This window comes from Lathamus discolor, chromosome 2, assembly GCF_037157495.1.
Source record: "Lathamus discolor isolate bLatDis1 chromosome 2, bLatDis1.hap1, whole genome shotgun sequence".
NCBI classification, from domain to species: domain Eukaryota; kingdom Metazoa; phylum Chordata; class Aves; order Psittaciformes; family Psittacidae; genus Lathamus; species Lathamus discolor.
This window is the reverse complement of record NC_088885.1, coordinates 7,728,602-7,747,492: the sequence shown is the minus strand read 5'-3', so window position 1 is coordinate 7,747,492 and position 18,891 is coordinate 7,728,602. Positions and strand designations below refer to the sequence as shown.

Below are 18,891 nucleotides of genomic sequence, written 5' to 3'. Positions count from 1 at the left end.
AGGACTACAGAAATTGTCAGTGGCATTTGGCTAATGTCAATTCAAAGGTTGCCTCTAAAACTATACATTTAAGAAACTAAACCTGAGAAACTAAGATAAGAAGTTTTCCAGACAAGGACAGCTCATGTTGGTAATGTCTGGGAGAGCAACTAAAAGGAGTCAGAAAGATTAACTCCTACAGAAGGGTGTTGAACGCTATCTCCATCCCTGAAAGTAAAGGCAATTTGGAGAATTAAGACTTCAGGGAAACAGCAACAAAAACTAGTCTCTGGGGGTAAGTTCAGGATTGTAGATGCTACCTCCAGCCTACTATTGATCCACCTGTACTAGTACCTAGGTGTAAGAACAATCTGTCCCAAATCACTTTCTTCCATCATTTCTGCTGTTCACATTTGCAAGTACTCCGAGATGTAACAAACTACACAGTCTGTTACAAGAAAAGCCTATCTATTTGCCTTAAAAGATGTTTTATGTGGTTTGCAGCTCGGATGGCAGAGCTAGTGAATGTTAAGATCAATTTCTCAGAACTAGTCAACTTCCCATATAAAGTTTCAGAATATTCCCTACAGCAGCACAAGTGGCACAAGCTAAATCCCATCTGTCTAAGAATAATTTATGGCCTGTCTTAAGATGACAGCATAACATTAAGCAGTTTGTATTTAATAAATAAAAACATGATACTGGATTGTCTTAGTGCAATGATTTGATTCTGAGAGCCCCTAGGCCATCTCCCACTTCCCTGTCCCCATTTCCCCTTCTGAATACTGTTAGCTGATTCTATTGTTTTAAACATCTTTTTCTTTCCATTTTTTCATCCTGTTCAGATGAAGGGCCTACAGACACTAACCCCTAAATATCCCAACCCCAAGAACTTTTACCCAAAAGAAAGAAACTATGTAGCAGCTAACTCAGCTCCTTATGTGCAGATTATCTCATCTCCAAAATAGATACAAGAAAGCAAGCATAACTCTAAAGCAGTTACTCTGTTTCCACCGAGATCTCATCTCCCAGAGTACAGAATGACTTCCTTAGCTAACCCTGTCAGACCTCACTTGGCGTAACACCAATAAGGGAAACCCTACCATAACTCTCCTTGCAGAAAAGGAAACACTGGAAGCACGGTGAGACACCCCAAGAGATGCTAGTGTCAACCTGGTACAGCCACAGGCAGACAGTTTCGTTCCAAACCGGGCAATCACCCTGGTGCCACAGCAGCAAGCAAGGAGACACATGTGTCACACTTAAATGCAAAGGCTTAGTACCCTGGGTCCAAAGCTGCACTTAACCCAGCCAGCCCATACTAATGAGAGCTCAGTGTAATTAATCTAAACAGACCACCATCAAGGATAACAAAACCAACAAAACTAACACTTCTTCTTGAGCAATAAGGTGCTTGAACTACCGTATTGGAATGAGACACACTGAACCCTCCTGAACACTAATTTAAAAAGACCCTACAGGAAAATAAAAGCAAATATACAGCTATTCTCTTTGGTTTTTACTCGTGCTTGCATAGCTGGAAATGAAAAACAACAAAAAATGGCAATGACCTAGAGCAGATACATTTGTGTTTCAAATAAACTCTGCTGAGCATTTCATAATGATGTACAAGATCTACATTCTTTACAGGAAGTTGTAAGACACTTCATGCCTATAAGCTTAAATGAGCCAATGCTTACTTTCAGCAGCCAAAGCCTGTATAATACACCTAGAATTCACAAGAGAAAGAAGAGTAGAAAAATTTCAGCCCAAATTGTTTCTGTTTTGCCCACAGAACATAGAAAGCGCTTTATTTAAAGACAATGTCCTATTTTTCTTCGATCATTTTTGGCAATATCCATCAGTGGCAGACAAGCACACAGATAATTCTCTAAATTAGGCAGTCTATTCAAGCAGTCATACTGCTGTCAAAGACTATATTTAAGCTCCTCTGGCTACAGTGCCAAATTTCAGGGGGGATAAAGATCTAATGAAAATTTTCATGCTGAAAAGCATGGGAGAACAAATGAGGGGCTCTGCCCTTTTAAAAGGATGCTATTAGTTTCGAATTGTGCTTAATATTACACATTATTTTAAACCAACAATGTTATATTACCTTCCCTCTACTCAGGATTTGTTTGGAGGTATTCCTGAACTAAAATATACTGTGTGCAGTATAACTTCTCAGTTCTTTTACTGTGAATTAATCTATGCTCAAAAGGTTATTTAGATCTTTTAAATTTATGCATACACTGGTACAATACTGCACTTCAGAGCACTTTTGACCAACAGCTCCAATGAAGGGGCAGGGTAGGGGAGGATAGGGAGGGGGAGGATGCGGGATATATAAAACCCAACAGGGAAACCACATGTGAAGCCTGATGCAAACTGAGCAATAAAATCATGGGGCTTGTTGCCTGAAGTAATGAAAGAGTAACAAAGGAATAAAATAACTTAGATGGGGCAGGTAGGGGGGAAGTACTACTTCTACCTCCCATAAAGCCAAACACGAATGCTTTCACATTCACTTCTCAGAACCTTGATTTCTAAAACCATGTGTTTAACTGCATGACCCTGCTCTATGAGCTACACCATGCTGCTTCTCAACCTCTTCTACCTCACTACAAACAGTGACGCAGTTCCACTAAGTTCTCTGGATGCACTGGTAAGCTCAAAACATGCATCTGAGCTGGCTTCATGAACTGTCACTTCAGAGATCATACTTATTCATTTAGATTCAATACTACAAGATACTTGCCTGTGTAACTTCTTCAGCAGTGATGGCATCTCACAATCATCTCACCCTTCCCAGCTCTTTATTCTCTCCTCAACACTGCCTATAAACTGGATTAAACTGACTAACGATAAATAAAAGCTCTCTTTGTGATTGTTTTCTGAAACACAGATCAGCTTGAGGATCCCATCCACAACTGTGGCTTCCTGTGCACAACCATAAAGCAGAAAGGATTTGTTAGGCACTCAGACCAACAGCATGGCTCTCACCACAAACAGGCACTGGCTTTACACATCAGTTTGCCCTGGAGTGGCAAACATGCTCTTTAGCTGAAAGCTGTTATCAGATGCAGACAGCACACAGGTCTCTTAGGCTCAGCATATGCAATCTTACTAATGGAGAAACTATTATCTATTAAACCCTATCTGAAGCCATCATTGAACTTCTTGAAGCATCTACAAAACTTGTGGTTTAGTTTCAAACAACAAAAAACAAACCCCACAAAACAACAGCGGTAACAAATCATATCACCCACCACCACACCCTTCTATGCTTCTTCTCACACTAAAAGAATTGTTTTGATCAGGCAGCAGAATTTAGGACAACTTTCATGTTCAACTCAAAAAGCAGAACTTTGGCAACTGAAGAGATGAACACAATTTTCCCATACGCCTGCAAAAAATTCAATACTTGCTAGAAAACAAACAAACAAGGAAGATAATGCATTGATTTTTTTTTTATTAAGCTTAGACAAAGTTGTCAACTTTCCAAAACCGCATGAAAAAAATAAATCAAATTATCTTACATGATTTTACATAGCACGATACAATGAAATGACTGTTCAACTACAGCTACAGATTTTCATCTATGCTACACTAAAATGTATTACTTCGAAACTCTTGGAAACACACTTTACTTCATGCACCCTAAATGCAAATCAAGATGATATTCTCTATGAATCTATCCTAAACCTTTCCAGAGGAATCAGACTCTTAATACAATTCTCAAGCACCTGAAAATACACTATCAATAAAACATATTACCAGCCTTCAAAATAACTGACTCCAATGTTAACTATAAAGCAATGCTGTAATCTGTCAGACCTGTCTCCTTCATTTATACCAAACTTTTCTTAACAGCACAGAAAGACTCATGAAAACACTGTGGTCAAGAAACAATATTACTCGCTCGGGCTAAGTAAGAAAAGTTATTTACTGCTGCGATTTCAGAGCTGCTATTTCCACATCAAGTTATGCAAGCTGCAGGGGCGGTGGGAGAATGACAGTCCCAGCACCTCAAAGCACTTTTTACCTGTGCCATCAGCAGACACACAAAAAATACGCCTAGAAGTTTTGTGGTTGCTTGCTTGCTACTCTCTGGATTTTCTAAAGCAAGAAAACGCATGTTTTTTTTTCCTAACTTATCTATATAAAATAGCACATTCTCATTTCCATGGGAAGGAAAATATTCTCAAGGCCACTGACAGCTTGTGTATTTCAAACACCAAACCAGACCGATTAACAACAAATCTCTAGCTCTGAAATACACCACCACAGGAAAGATCAACATAGCTCATTAATAACATTTCACTACAAAACCAACTACAGCACATTGAATCTTTTACAGAACTAGTCATAGAGAAATAGATGGGGATAAACTGAACTGTGTTTTTTACTATTCTACTTTATAGATATGTTGTATTCTAAGTTTATAGTGCAGTTCAACCTATTTTTAGTCAAAAAATACCTTATCTCTTCTTCAAAATTAGCATCATGTTGTTATTCCATATGCTGAAGTACTGTATCATTAAAGGATGTTTAAATTTAGAGAGAGAACTTGCAGCAAATGCTACCATCAGTTCAACTACCTTCCTCAAATGCTATTTAGCATCAGTCTTGCCTGGAAAAGATATCATCTGTCTGCTGTATCAGTGGCCCCTGATCACTCACTTCTGCCTCTACTCAGCCTTCTCTGCTGTGAGGGCTTAAGTGTTATGATTCTGTTAATCAAAATAGGTCAGGGGAAAAAAAAAGTCTGTCTGAACAGCCCAGAAAATAAACACACTTAGTTTTTAAATACAATTTTTCAACAAAATCAGCTCCGCAAGCTTGTTTGCTCAGCAGCCACATGAATTCTTGAACCAACACAAGCAAATGGGGGGCAATACTGGGGTAGGAAAAAGAGGCAAAGAACTGAAACTGAAGAGGGCAGCAGTTTAGGCTTCAACCAAAGTGTTTGTCAAGGCACATTGCCTCTCTGCCACTCCATTTTACAAGCACGGAAAAGTTATTCTTAACAACCAGAAACAAGAAATACTTATTAATCCATCAGTGCCAGCTGTGCCACCCTTCAGGCAGATAAATGCCAACAGGCTTGTATTGGCCCACAAAAGTTTAACCTCCAATGGGCTCTGGCATTATCTAAAAGAAACTGATTTAAACAGGTAACTCCAAACAGTCCATCTGTCCTTCCTCGCTCTGACAAGTTTCAGCCACTGTGGATCATGTAGGCTAATACAACATTCACGATCAACTCCACTGAGATCCTATGTTCTGCAAGATGTTCGTGATTGCTCAAGAGATGGAAACTGTTATACAAGCTATTGTCAAAGACAAAACTATCAATTTTAACAAACTTGATGTAAGGAAGAGAATCATGAACAGCCCCAGACATACCAATGCCATAACCCCAAACCAGGAAGTAATGTCTGTATGTGAAAACAGATGTCCCATGTCTCAGAATACTTCCTTTTCCTTCAGTCAGCAGAAAAATCCTGGCTTGCAAGTAGAATTAAAAGCCTGTGTTTTAACTGCAAGACATTTTACTCTCAGCCCTAACACCAATACAGACTGATGATGGCTGTAGGCTTTCCAGGTAATACAGCAGTGCCAAAGGCAGAAGGTCTGCTGCTATGAATAGGCATGTTTTTATTAAGCGTAATTAAGCTCCTATTATTGTGATACAGTTAGTTACTCACAATTACTATTTGCAACACTAAAACACATTTCACTTAATAGAATCCCTTCAAAGGTAGTTGTCTGTCACTACAATATTATGGGGTGGGGTTATGTACTCTCTCCTCATGACATAACCCATGGTTACTACTTTATTACCATTTGCCAAACACAATTTAACTTTGAAGAACAACTTAACCAAAGCTAAGCAGCACATTCACTTACCTATTTGCTTTTGAAAGCTGATAACAAATACATCCTCTTAATGCACTTCTCAGCTAGGACTGGAAAAGGAAGCGGGATCTTAAAATGGCACTCATTTCCTCCCTTCATTGTCTGTCTACAATACTTCAGCATCTTGGAATTTACACAGCAAACATGATAAATTTGATTAAAGTGATCAGTTACCTCAAATCAGATCTCTTCAGCACTCAAAAGTGGCAGTTTTTCATAACTGGTCCAAATTGCCCATGTTGGCCAGATAAGCACTCAATATGGCAGGAAAGAAGAGGAACCATGCAACCAGGGACAAGAGAAAGAAGCAAAGACTCTCCCTGTCAATGTCAGCAAACTAACTGTTAGGGCCTATTATCCACCTGCCTTAGACTACAACACTTCCATACCAAGTAAAACATGCTATTCACACCATGTAATTTTTCTCTTTACAAGACTCCGCACAATCAGCAAACCAATTAATGTGGCAAACTACTTCTGTGCCAGTAGCTCTCAAGAAATACATTTCCTGCTATCTCTAGATCTAGACCTTAAGACTGCTCTGAAAAGATGTAGTGAGTAGCAAAACAACAGCAACAACCATTTGTAACTTGCCTGCATTAGTTGCCAGTGCAAGACAAATATAGAAGAGGTAAGTAGCAAAGGAAGAGTGTAGGTTTCTACAATTCAGTTCTGCCTCATACTTCCCACCAGAGATATTCACAACGGCACATATTCAGACCATTGGTTAATAACAGTTATTTTCAATTTGCTATTATTTGTACAAGTTTAAGGCTTGAATGCATGTTCTATTTATTCTTAATTATTTAAGAATATTACATGTAGGCTCCTTAACTCCTAAACACTCTAAAACACGTTTTTGTCCATTTCTGGGCCGTATCAAAATTGGACAAGTCACTTCAAGAATTTCAACTACTACATAAAAGAATTAATTCCTTGAACAGCGTGTTTTCTTACACAAATCAGAGCTAAACCCAGACAATCACAGAAGCTGTGCACTACTCTAGACCTTCTGATGAGACACGACCTATGCTAAACGAAAGTACAAGAGGCAATGGACAAGACAGCAGGGGATTTCACTTCTTCACAGGAAGGAAACTCTTCAACAGTGAGTGCAGTCCAGTATAGGAATGCATGAAGCCAAGAGGTGCTGAAATCTCCATTGTTCAAAACATTTTAAAAGTGGTCTGGAAAAGACAATTTCAGTGTTGGCCTTGTCCGAGTAGGAGACTGGAGCAGATGATCCCTAGATGCACCTTGCAACCCAAACTATTTGAGAAGACAATGTAACTCTGAACTGGGCTTGCCATCTCAAAACCAGAGGTTGTGCTATTTTTAAAGCTGCTGCTATGGAGTTTGCTTGCCTTTTAAATTCCAGTTTAATATTTCAGAAGATGAAAACCATCACCACTGCATTCCAAAATTCTCGGTATTTCAATCAGCTACACGTACAACTTGGAAAACACCACTATTATTGAGAGCAATAGATTGTGAATTAAAATGCCTAAGAGCTTAATCAGCCCCAACTCTTCAGTTTTGTGTGTAAGCACTGATTTTTCTAATCTGTAGAAGTAGTTATGTTACAGACTCCTTTAACAACTCCATCAACTAGTTAGTTCACACACTCCTTCCCAACTACTGTTCCATGTATTTATTCATCTGAAGGAGGCCTCTGTACAGCTGGAGCGGTACAGTTGTACGGTACAGTTGGAGCCTTCAGTTCTACCCTTAGCATAATTAAAGACAGATCGGAAAGCTCTTCACTAACGAAGCGTGTTGTCTAACTGAAGTGCTACATACTCTCCATAAAGTTATCATTACTTTTAAAATAACAATAATAAAAAAACGCATAAAAGCTGTTTTCTTTCAAATTAGTTGTCATCTTATCCTAATAGCTTTCTGCTTCTCTTATAGCCCAAACTTTGTGCCTATGAAGTGTCACTCTCTTCAGATCTTTTATTCTCTGTTGCTTCAGTGACTATAGCCTTACCTTGCACTTGGTGTACTTAAGATCAGGAGCCTGACCTCTACCCTGGAAGGTTAAACTGTTGTTTGATTCGGGGTATTGGTTTGGTTTATTGTTTGTTTGGTTTTCCCCAAAGTAAAATGCCACTTTTATTTTTTCATTTTTAAATAAATTTGAACACATTCTAGAAAAAAGATAAGTCAAGCAGGACACACGTTCACAATAAGCAACTACTCTCTGACCTGCTTCCCTGCAACTCAGATGTGCCTCCTCAATTATACCTTCCCAAGCACAATGTTTTTTGGACCTTGTTATTATCCCATCAGCTTCTTACATTAATAGCTCAGAATGGATACATCAGGATATGCAAGACAACAGAGATGTTTTTCTGTATCTTTTAAGTAAGAATTTCAGCTTCTTTCAAAAGAGGCTGAAAGAAAAAAAAGTAGTAAAATCACCATACAGTGACAAATTGCCATTTGGTCACCACATGCTGCCTCGATCAAGATGTCCATCATAAATAAAATAACTGCACATACCCTTTTCTTAACAGTTGTGTGAACAGCTGTTGGTGAAGTGTACAGTTTCATGATATACTTCATTCAATCAAACTCCTTACTTGTAGTAGCACTACTATCAAACTTATTAACTGTACTGACTACATTTTTACTCAGTGTTATTCCCTAAATTAAAACTAGTTGCAGTGGTTACTAAATTATTATGACATAAGCAATACGTTTACACTGATTAGCTCAGGTACATCAGAATTCCCTCCAAATGACTGATTTTTTTAGCTTTCCTGTAATAACAAGGCTGATGCATCCTTCTGCATGCATACTCTGCAGTAACTTCTGATATAAATAGCAAACATAAATCAAATACGACATGGTTTAGAGATCACCAAGTTATATATGCTTTCTGTAACAGATTAACAGATTCATTAAGACTGTAAGTGCTCTGGCATTATGAAAAGCTGCAGTGTGAACTCCAAATAATAATCAGGGAAGTCCTGACAAATAAAAACAAATTCATCCTGTCAACTGGCACATCCAAGAAAAGTGGCCCTATCCACCTCCTGACTTCTGCTTGCCTTGATCACAACATCTACTGTCTTTCATCTATTACTGTTCCTAGTCTGTTTTTACAGTTAAATGAATCTATTCAAACACAGTTTCTTGTTTATTTCCCACACATACCAGACAAAAACTGCTTGGAGGACCAGATGGCTTTGACCTCTATTTTATGCCAATATTGCTACAAAAACAAGGACTTTTACCTGCCACTTGTTCCTGCACTTGTGCTGTCATTTGCCTCCCGACAGCACAAGCACTTTTGCAGCCAGAGACTGACAGAAGCGAGGAAGTCCTCTGGCTGAAAATACTTGTTACTTTTGACTTAAGTGACCATCCAGCCACTCTGTCCTCATCTAAAGACACTGTGAACTATGGCCTTAGACATTCAATTTTCAGCTCCTTGTGAGAGCAGTAAATGCCAAAGCCTGCAGATCAATTTCTGAATGTGCTCAATCCATATTGAAACTCATACCACTTATTATTTGAAATGCTCACCTCGCAGAGTAAACCCGAGTAGTTCAGTTACTGACACACAAGGCAGGCAGAAAACAAGCCAACTCTAAGGTTTACAGAACTCACATTTTCCTCAGTCATGCTCTCCATCTGATTAAGAAATAAAGTACAATGAGAAAATAAATTCCCCCCCACCCCATTTTATTTCTTGTTTTCTCCTCTAACAGTTCATTCATACAGATAGTTTAACATTATGCTGCTTGAATATTCTTCTCAGGAGTTTGTACCACCCTTATAAACCAAGCAGGACAATGAGGAAAGAAAGAATGAAGAGCCAAGCAGCTCTTGGGACACTAAAGAGAAGAAAACTTTCCTTCACTCCACTCCTCTTTCCTTCCTGGAAAAAACATGAGGAATCTTAATTTATGTTCTTACTGGTTCTACATTAGAATACTTTATTTTTATGGGTTAGAAAACTACCAAAGCAAAGCAACTACCAGGTATTCAACATCCCTTACTTTATCTGCCAGTGTGTTAAAAACTTTGCAGCTCAGTTTATAAATAGCTCAGACCTTTCAGAAGGACTTCAGAAAATATTACCAAAATTTTCTTAATATCCAAGTAATTTTAACCAATCTGCTTCCAAGATTAAAATAATAAGATAAAAAAAAGGGAGAACACAGTCTTTACAAAACCCCCCAACCATTTTAAAAGTTTTTGGCACTAGCTATACATTAGTTAAACGTGAAATACCTGAGTAAAATCCAGCAACATAACTGCTCTAGAAAACAAGCTTATTTCATATTGTCTACCAGCCATAAAGAAAGAGAAGGGCATCAGTCTGATAACTTTTTTCACTAATCGTACACTGCATTTGGATTTATTCTGACATTATCTCATCTTGTGGGAGTCCTTTATTTAGAATATTTATTTGTTAAGAAACAATAGCATAGCTACTTCTCAGAGTTTAATAATAGGAAAGTAAGATTTCAATACAAATAATTAGATTTCCAACACATTTCCTTAAACAAATGCAAGAGTAAAACAAAAGAAGTAATCCAGCGTAATTTGTTTTCAGACAGCCCTTAAAAGAAAAAGAGAAACCTTTACTAGTGGTCAATCAGTCTGCATATGTAAGCCTGCAACTTTCAAAGGTATTCTACTCTTGAGAAATTAAGTTCTTTTTCTGTATCCCCCCACAATTTCATGATTCAGAGAAACAAAATCAGACATGAACCAACTACTAAATACTATGCAAGGCATAAGAAACCATTTCAAAGAGAATTCTTCTAAATTCCTTATATTATTGCTTTGCTCCAGAATATTTTAACATTCAATACTTTTAGAAAAATATTGTTTTGGAAATAAAAATTACAAGTTCAAGTACTCATCCATTTGGGTGGGAGAAAGGGGAAAGACAGAAGGGGGAGATCATGACTAAGTATTCTCTATTAAAGATCAAACCAATATTAGCACTAGGTGAAATCAACTTCGGTTTGGGCACCATCAACAAAACACTGTGCATTAAGTAATGCAACTATTTACTTTTTACTTGGATAGCTGCATGCATAAACACTTTTAACTATATTTGCACACACAAACAGGACTATTTGGAATAAAAAACAAAGAAAAGCTTTTAAATCTCCAAACAGCAGGACAGTAACAAAAAGTTTCAAGCCCAATTTTGACCATGCTTTTAACAAGTCACTGTTAAACCCATTCTACATTTCTTACATGGGACCAAGCCTGGCTATTTGTCGGGAGAAAGCAAATTTTTGTGCATAACAGTTGAACTTCACCTTTGAGTAGTTCAGATGTGTACCTCAATTTCTCCCTTCACAGTCATTCACAGACACCAAGAAGAGTTTTATGACTCCCACACACATTCCAAATAACCCCTGTTGCCCAACACCTCCATCTCCTAAAATTCAGGTTTTTGATATCCTGGATAAATCTGGCAGGAAAAGTAACACTTGCTGGGAACACTTAAGGCATGTCTCCACAGGCAAAATAATTTAGGGTGTGAATTTGAAGTGCACTCACTATTCCACCCGAACTTGTTTTGTGGACACACCTTTTTTACTCTAAAAACTCTAAAATAAGGACAGGTTCTTCAGCTCAGTCCACACACACAGAAGCAACCCCCACTCCAAAAACCCTGCCACACAACAATGAAGTGGTTTGACAGCTATTCCATCCTTCTTTCCCTGCACAAATAGCCTGAACTTTGAAAGACATTAATTACATTTCCATGTATGCAGTATTTACTGTAAAAAAGTCTGGCAAAATTTGAAGCTGAGCTGGTATTTGCCAATTGTTTGAAAAACTCCAAAATGAGCTTCAAATGATGAAAGCATGAGAGTTACTTATGCTACTCTCATTTTAGAGTCCTCAAAATAACTAGGTCTAATGTATGGCATCCCTACCCAAGACGAAATGTTGCTTATGAAGGGAGAATAAAAGATAACTACTTTTCCAGCAGCTTAATTTGATGGAAGAAATTAGTAAAAAGTTTATCTTATAAAAAAGCCAAAACAACCCACCCCCCCCCCAAAAAAAAAATCCAGTGAAAAAATAAAAGCAAACAATTCTCTCAGGCTGTGGAAGAGAACTACAAATAGCAAGGCTTTGGCACCAGTTATGTCTCCCCAGTTTGAAAGCAATGATGAACTGAACACCAGTAATAGTTAAACTATAAGAATAAAAGAACTTATGTCAATCTCTTGCAATAGTTAAACAGCAGATTCAACTTTGCATTAAACACATTAGCAATAAATACACACTAGAAACATGGCAAACTAGTGGACATATAACTAGGAGATGATTAAAAAAAGAGACAATAGTAACTTAATGGCTTCAATCTGTTTGCCATGGTATAGTTTCACAGGTAATCAAGCATCTGTAATACACATCTGCCCGATTTCTGACAGAAGCAGCAAACTGAATTTCATCTGCAGAATTTTTCATCTTACGAGTGAAAAACTAAATCAGACTACACACCAAAAATATAAAGCTTGCCAGATCCACTCACGCTCAGAAACATGGAAAGGAAACCAGCTCACATTAAAAACAAATAAAATAAAAGAAAATAAAGAAAATAAAATAAATATGAGTCTTAAGATTTGAGTTCCCTTCCTTTCACATACTTTGTTCTTTAAATTACATCTGATTGGGATTTAAACCAAGCATGCAGGCTGTGAAAAAGAGAACGTATGGCAGGAAAAACTGAACCAACCACGTAAAAGGCAGAATGGGAAGGAGCCAGATACAACAAAAACTGACAAGGGAAACAGGCCTGGTTCTAGATTAAAAAGTAATTTTAAAGTATAAAGAAATCATACGCTCCTGTAAAGCTTTATTTTCAGTTCACATCCTCAAAAATCCAGGATGTGGACTGTAATTTGTACTACTTTGTGTAATTATATATACAACATCAGTCATATATAAAAAAAGAAAACTAACAGCAAATGCTGAAGCTCCTCTGCAATTGTGTATCAAGGAAATCATTCTTTGCACACCGTAATGCACCAGTTTTACCTCATTTGTTAATGAGGTCCTATATATGCAAATGAGAAGCTTTGGAAGTACTACATAACATTTTCAAGCAAATGACAATATCGCTGTGATCCACTCACATCGTTACGCTGTTATTTTTATCTACAGCATTCAGAACGTGCACACTATCTAGATTTCCAAATGGCCTTCTCACCTTAAAAGTACTACTGCTTTTACCATTAGAAAGGAAGCACAGCATGTGTTATAAACTGTTCCAAGACAACAGTATTTTTCACAAATTGAGCAGAAGCACAAATGCTGAAAAACCTTATATGCAGACTTCGTCAGGTAGCCAAAAGATTCCTAAAATAAGGACACAACCCACATTCATCTGGGAGGTGTTTGTTTTGTGTTTACATTTTTTTTCTGGACGCAGCAGAGACATTAACAGACAACCTCTTCTATCCCCTTTTTTTTTTTTTTTTGCATGAAAACCAACTTGCAAGACTGTGCTAAAATTACTAATTATATATTGAAGAATTCCCCTTTTACCATGTTAAAAAGAAGTTTGATTTAATCAATGCTCTATGCAAATTATACTTTTCACTGTTAAGAGTTGCCTTTACCCAAGCTTACCAGTGTTACTTTATCCTTTTAATTCAGAAAACATATTTAGACTATAATATCACAGATATAGATTTCTCCCTTCTGCTGACAATCCAAACCTCAAGCCCACAGTCTGACATATCTTAATGGAAATCTAGGCACACAACTAGAAAAAAAACCTGTAACAATCAAACTACCTACTATGATCAGTTACAGAAAGCAGCACTGTCACTACTGGTTTAGTAAACTTCACTGTTTCTGGCTTGGAGCTCAATAGAAACTACTCCCTCCTTCAACAAATTTCTCTCTTTAGCTTCACCTCATCCATAACCAGACATACACAGCATCATCCCAGAGCCTTTAACTGGTCTCCACGAGAACAGACAGAATACCTGCCTAGTAATTCTGTACATTGTCCTCCTTTCAATCTTTAGCTCAGCAAAACTCTTGGGTATATATACTCACAGCTAACAAACAAACCTAAGCACTCTGCTAACTTGTAACCAATGTTTTTATCATTCCCCTGGGAAGCACCTCTCCTTGTTTTGCATCCATTTTATACAAGGTTTTTCTTTGTCTCACCTTGCTTCCCCCCAGACACTGTCACATAACTGAAGTTATAACCTAAACTATGTCAGTACTGCAGTAACTCACCCATTTAAAGATCGACTTAGCCACTCTAGAATAGCTGTGCAAGTCATATATAGATGCTAAATGTATAGATACATGTATAGATACTTTTATAGATACAGACAGCATAGATGCTGTCTTCAATTAGACATTTCAAAGGGCCCAGCACTTCTTTCCATGGACCTTACTGACAGCAGGAGCAGAAGGTTGGTAGCATCCTTAACATTAAAATAAACCTCCAATTACTCTGCTACAGGTTCTGTTAACAGAGGGCTTGCTTCCTAAGGCAAGTATTATTCAAACACCTCAGCAAATCATTAAGAATTCCATTTACAGTTCGTAGTCCATTTCCTCCATGTTTTTAAAAATCTGATAAACTGAATTTTGCTTGGCAAGTTCATTCTGTGAAGATGACCTACTTGACTGAGTAAAATCCCTTGCATAACAAAGGCCAGGTCCTGCTCCTGAGCTTTTTAGCATGTTTGCTGGGGAAAACTTTATACCACCACACCATTAATTTTCACAGACACTTCTCAAGTCAGCTAAGATGCATCTATAAACGCTAACTGCAGAACTACAGAACTTTCAGATTACAGCCAACACTTAAAGTTTCCCACAGCCCTTTTGCTCAAATACAATAAAAAGCGAACATTTATTAAATCTGCCTTCTGTCAGTATTGCAGACATATTTAAAAAGAACTCTCTTCAATCACGTGAATGTTGTATAGTCACCTAAAGTCATTGAATTTCACCATTATAGCTGTGAACGCGTACATGACACCCACAGCAAGAGGCTGAATCTTCTTCTGAATGGTAACAAGAACAGATTTTCTTGTCTAATTTCAAAAGCTATTTTGGAGTGCACCAACTTTTCTGGGAATATTGCTCGAGTGCACTGGATGTCAGATGTAGCTTATTCTGACATGAACTGCTTTACACAAAGTGGCAGTTAGCTTGCACCCTTTCTATGTATAATGCAGTTAACGCAGTCAATAACGCTCTACAGAAATTCCTTTCCTGCTAAGCCCAAGTTTCTTTGGAGGTAAGCAGAAGCACAGGAGTGTATTTACATTTCACCTAGGAATGTTGCAATGTTACAGAAGAAACAAAAATCCATTTGAACGCACATCTGCAACAAAATCACCCTATTTCAGCTGTGGCAATTCCAGCAGGAGAGTTAAAATATACAGAAAGGGGAAAAAAACCTGAGCTTGAAATTCAAGTCCGTGGCCTAAGTTTACACACTACCACATTAGCTTGTTTCAAACTGAGCAAAGACATTTTATGACCTTTTGATGATGTGGATTTTCAGTGTCAGGGTGAAATCACATATTAAAAAAAAAAAAAAATTTCTTTTTTTCCACCAATTTTTGTCCTAAACTAGAATCATGAATTCTTCCAAAGTTCCAGGTTAAAAGAAGCGTTAGCATCTCATGGAATATTTTGCTGTCACATATTTCTCCAGAGGTTGGTTAATTGTTACTTCCATTCCTCATGTAGACAGAGGAAGGAAAAAACATAATTTATTTTTCCTCTCTTTTTTATTTTAGGTAAAGGAAACTCCGGAAGACATGTAACATGTTTGATGCAACAATCTTAAAGCCAGTACTTGATAAAACACTGGCTCTCAAAGTTAAAAGGCACTTGACATGTCACCCTAAACTTTTGAGTCCTATCTCCTAAAATCCTAGAAGCACAGTTTCTGAAAGACTCTGTAGATCTTAAACATTCTCAATTTAATGATCTAAAGTGAGAGTAGTTATAATACGCTATGTACAAATAGTACTCACCCTTCTGAAGACACTTTATTGTTACCACAAATAAACATTCCCCAGACTCTCAATTTGATATAGACACTAGGGACAAACAAAGAATGACCTTTTATTTTCTATAAATCACAAAGAATCTAAATGTGCCAGCCCCTAAAAATCCATAAAATAAAATTAACCTATCTGTGAAGATCACACTGAAAATGCTGGTAAAATTCTTCACTGAAATCTGTATTAGTACGAATCAAACCCATAATAGCTGAAACTACAGTTGCTAGACTTAAACAAAGATGAATCTATCCTCCAACAATTAAACAACCTTGTTCAGACTGTTACAGGCTTCTTTTTAGAAAGATCAAGAATCTGAACTTCCAGCTCTACATTTAATAAAAAACACACAAACTTTTCTCTAGCTCCAATAAAACAAAGGTAGCACTTGTTAAGTTAGAAATATGTATCTTGAGGAATGTACAAGTTTAGTACCCCATTCCTGCTGGCTGCATCTCTGTACCGACTGCTTTTCTTTTGTCTGCTAATCAGTATTTCCAAATCACCAAGAATACCTGCTAATGTCAAATACGTACGCGTTATGATCACAACACGCCGATTTTTTTCGGCTTTATCTAGTCACACATCTGTTGCTCTAGGACAGCTCTGCTCAGTGCTCTCCTTCACACCTCCCCAGATAGCCTAGTTTTAGAAAGCGTTCTGCCCCGTGCTTGGCAACATCACACCCAAACCCCACGATTTCCAGCTCCCTATGAACTTTTCTTGCGGCGCTCTGGAAGATCAGGATCGCACGGTGCCCTGCATATCCTTAAGATAGGAAGTTCGCCGGAGCCACGGCCAGACTGATTTACCGCCTCGCCCTCAAACTCGCTCCCTAAAACGGGACCCTCCAAGAACAGGAGGGGTCCCCGCCGGGTGCCGATCCCCAAACCAGCACCGGCTTCCAGGGCACTGGAGTGCGGGCGGGCGGCCCGGGGAGCGCTCAGCCTCCCCGCCCGGCTCACCCCGCCGAGCGCCGGCTTCCGGGAGGCTGAGAGTACCCGAGCCCGGAGTGGACCTGTCCGAGCTCCCTCCCGGGAGCCCGCCTCGGCGGCGGGGAGCTTTGTGCCGTTCGCACCACCGGGGCGAGACCTTACCCGGCGTACGTTAGGCGCACATGTACCTCCGCTCTGCCCCTTCAACCACACCGCGCCTGAAGCCGCCGCATGCGGTCGGGAACGGGGAGGAGGGTAAGGAAACCGCCGGGTCTTCCCTATTCTCCCTCCACTCTTCACCCCTGGAAGGAGGGGGCTGGACGAGCTCGCCCTCAGCCGGGCGGGGGTCGGCACGGGAGCGGCCGGCCGGGCTGCACGGAGCCAACTTAGACAAAGGGCACTTCAGACTCCATGTCTCCGCTCCAGCTGTCACCGGCCGGGAGCGCGCGTGTGTCGCCGCCGCCGCCGCACCCCCTTCACCCTTCCCCGCCACCGCCCCCCGGGAGGAGAAGGGAAGGGGGCCGGGAGAGGCGGCTGCTCCCCGGGAGCCGTCGCCCCCCTCCTCCCCCTCCCCCCTATTATAAAGCACCGGTTATAAATAACCGCTCCCGGCGCCAACGCCTCGAACCCGCGCGGTGCCGGCCGCTCGCTCGCTCACCCGCCGGCCCGGCCTCCCGCCGCCTCCCCGCCGCCGCCGGCTCCGCTCCGCTCCGCTCGCCCGCCCGTTCTCCCTCCCCTCAGCCTCCGGCTGCCAGATTCACCCTCCCGGACCTAGCGCCAAACGCGGCGGCCCAATCGGCATCGCTCTCATTGGCGAGCGCCGAGCGCCGCCTCCATTGGATGGGCGCAGACAGGGGAACCATCCCCCCCACCCCGCACACACACCCCGCGCCAATCAGGAGAGGGAGGGGCGGGGCGGAGGGCGGGCGCTCGCTCCACACGTGCGGGGGGGGCAGGGAGGGGTGGGGGGACTCTTTGTTCTCGCGCTTCCCCCCTCCCGCGCCCCGGTTCCCCCCACCACAGCGGGGCCGGGGGGAGTTGGAACCTTCCGCCGCCTCGCGTTGAGCAGGGGCGGCGGGGGGGGTGTGTGTGTGGGGGGGGTGAGGATTGGCGGGCGGCGGGAGGGGCCGTGCGGCTGCCGAGTTTGAATCAGTTCGAAAGTGGGAGCCGTAACGGTTTTAACGGTCCCGCCGCGCGCGGGAGCGGGCAGCCCTGAGGGAGAGGGCGGGAGGGACGGGTGGAGGGACAGGGGGAGGGCGCTCCCCTCAGCCACCGCTCTGCTGCTCCCCGCCTGTTGCTCCCCCGCCGGCTCGCCCCTCCGCCCGCCCTCACGGCGCCACATCGAAAGGGTCTTGGACGGCTCCAGGCCGGGCCGCTCCCCGGACCCCGCGGCTGTCGGCGGGCTCAGTCACTTGCGGAGCTCCGCGATGCGCCCTCGTGTCTCGCCGTTTGACCTTCGCTTACCCAAACTTCAGCGGCGAGGGCCCTTCTTCGTGCATCGCGCCGCTCCCCTCGGCTTTCTCTGCCTCGCCGCTCCGCATCCAGAGCGGCTTCTCGTCTGTCAGAGCCCTGCCCTACCCTGTGGTGGGAGCGGTGATAAATCACAGCAGCAGCACGGTGCCCGCTCCACATCGCGGTGCTTGTTATGCGCTGTCTCCAGCCTCGGAGGTTGCTGTCGTTTTCTCTCGTTTATAATCTGTGAGCCATGCTCATCAATCTTGTTGCTGAGGTTGTGTTTGAGGATTCCTGCTCCTTTAGCCTGCTGTCATCTCCCTCTTCTGTCACTTCAGCCTTTCTTAAACCTATCTGAAAAATAAAATTGCAACGATAAGTTTCCTAACGGGTACTTTTGCTTTCCCTTGTGACCGTATCCTTTTCCTGCACATCCCAAATGTAAGCCGCGTCCTTGCTTCCGCAGTATTCCCGTCATCCTTCCTCACCAAATACTATCTCCCTTCTTCCTTATGAATACCTGGGTGTATCTTGAGTGTCGAAACGCCAACACGAGCAGTGGC

At 41.1% G+C, this 18,891-nt stretch overlaps 1 protein-coding gene across 10 annotated transcripts in view; it reads right to left on the bottom strand.

Moving 5' to 3' along the window:
* EZH2 (enhancer of zeste 2 polycomb repressive complex 2 subunit) overlaps positions 1 to 18,497 on the bottom strand; it is a 52,497-nt gene extending 34,000 nt beyond the window's left edge. For 2 of the 10 annotated variants that reach the window (XM_065665636.1, XM_065665639.1), the window contains exon 1: positions 18,341 to 18,496. In XM_065665636.1, the coding sequence (XP_065521708.1) occupies positions 18,341 to 18,417 (77 nt within the window). In that variant the 5' untranslated portion in view covers positions 18,418 to 18,496. Of the gene's footprint in view, positions 1 to 15,914; positions 15,968 to 17,206; positions 17,347 to 17,534; positions 17,596 to 17,647; positions 17,704 to 18,340 lie in introns of those variants that run through there. The other 8 variants (XM_065665638.1, XM_065665642.1, XM_065665637.1 and 5 more) reach the window with 7 other exon arrangements.
* Between the last annotated feature and the right edge of the window lie 394 nt (positions 18,498 to 18,891).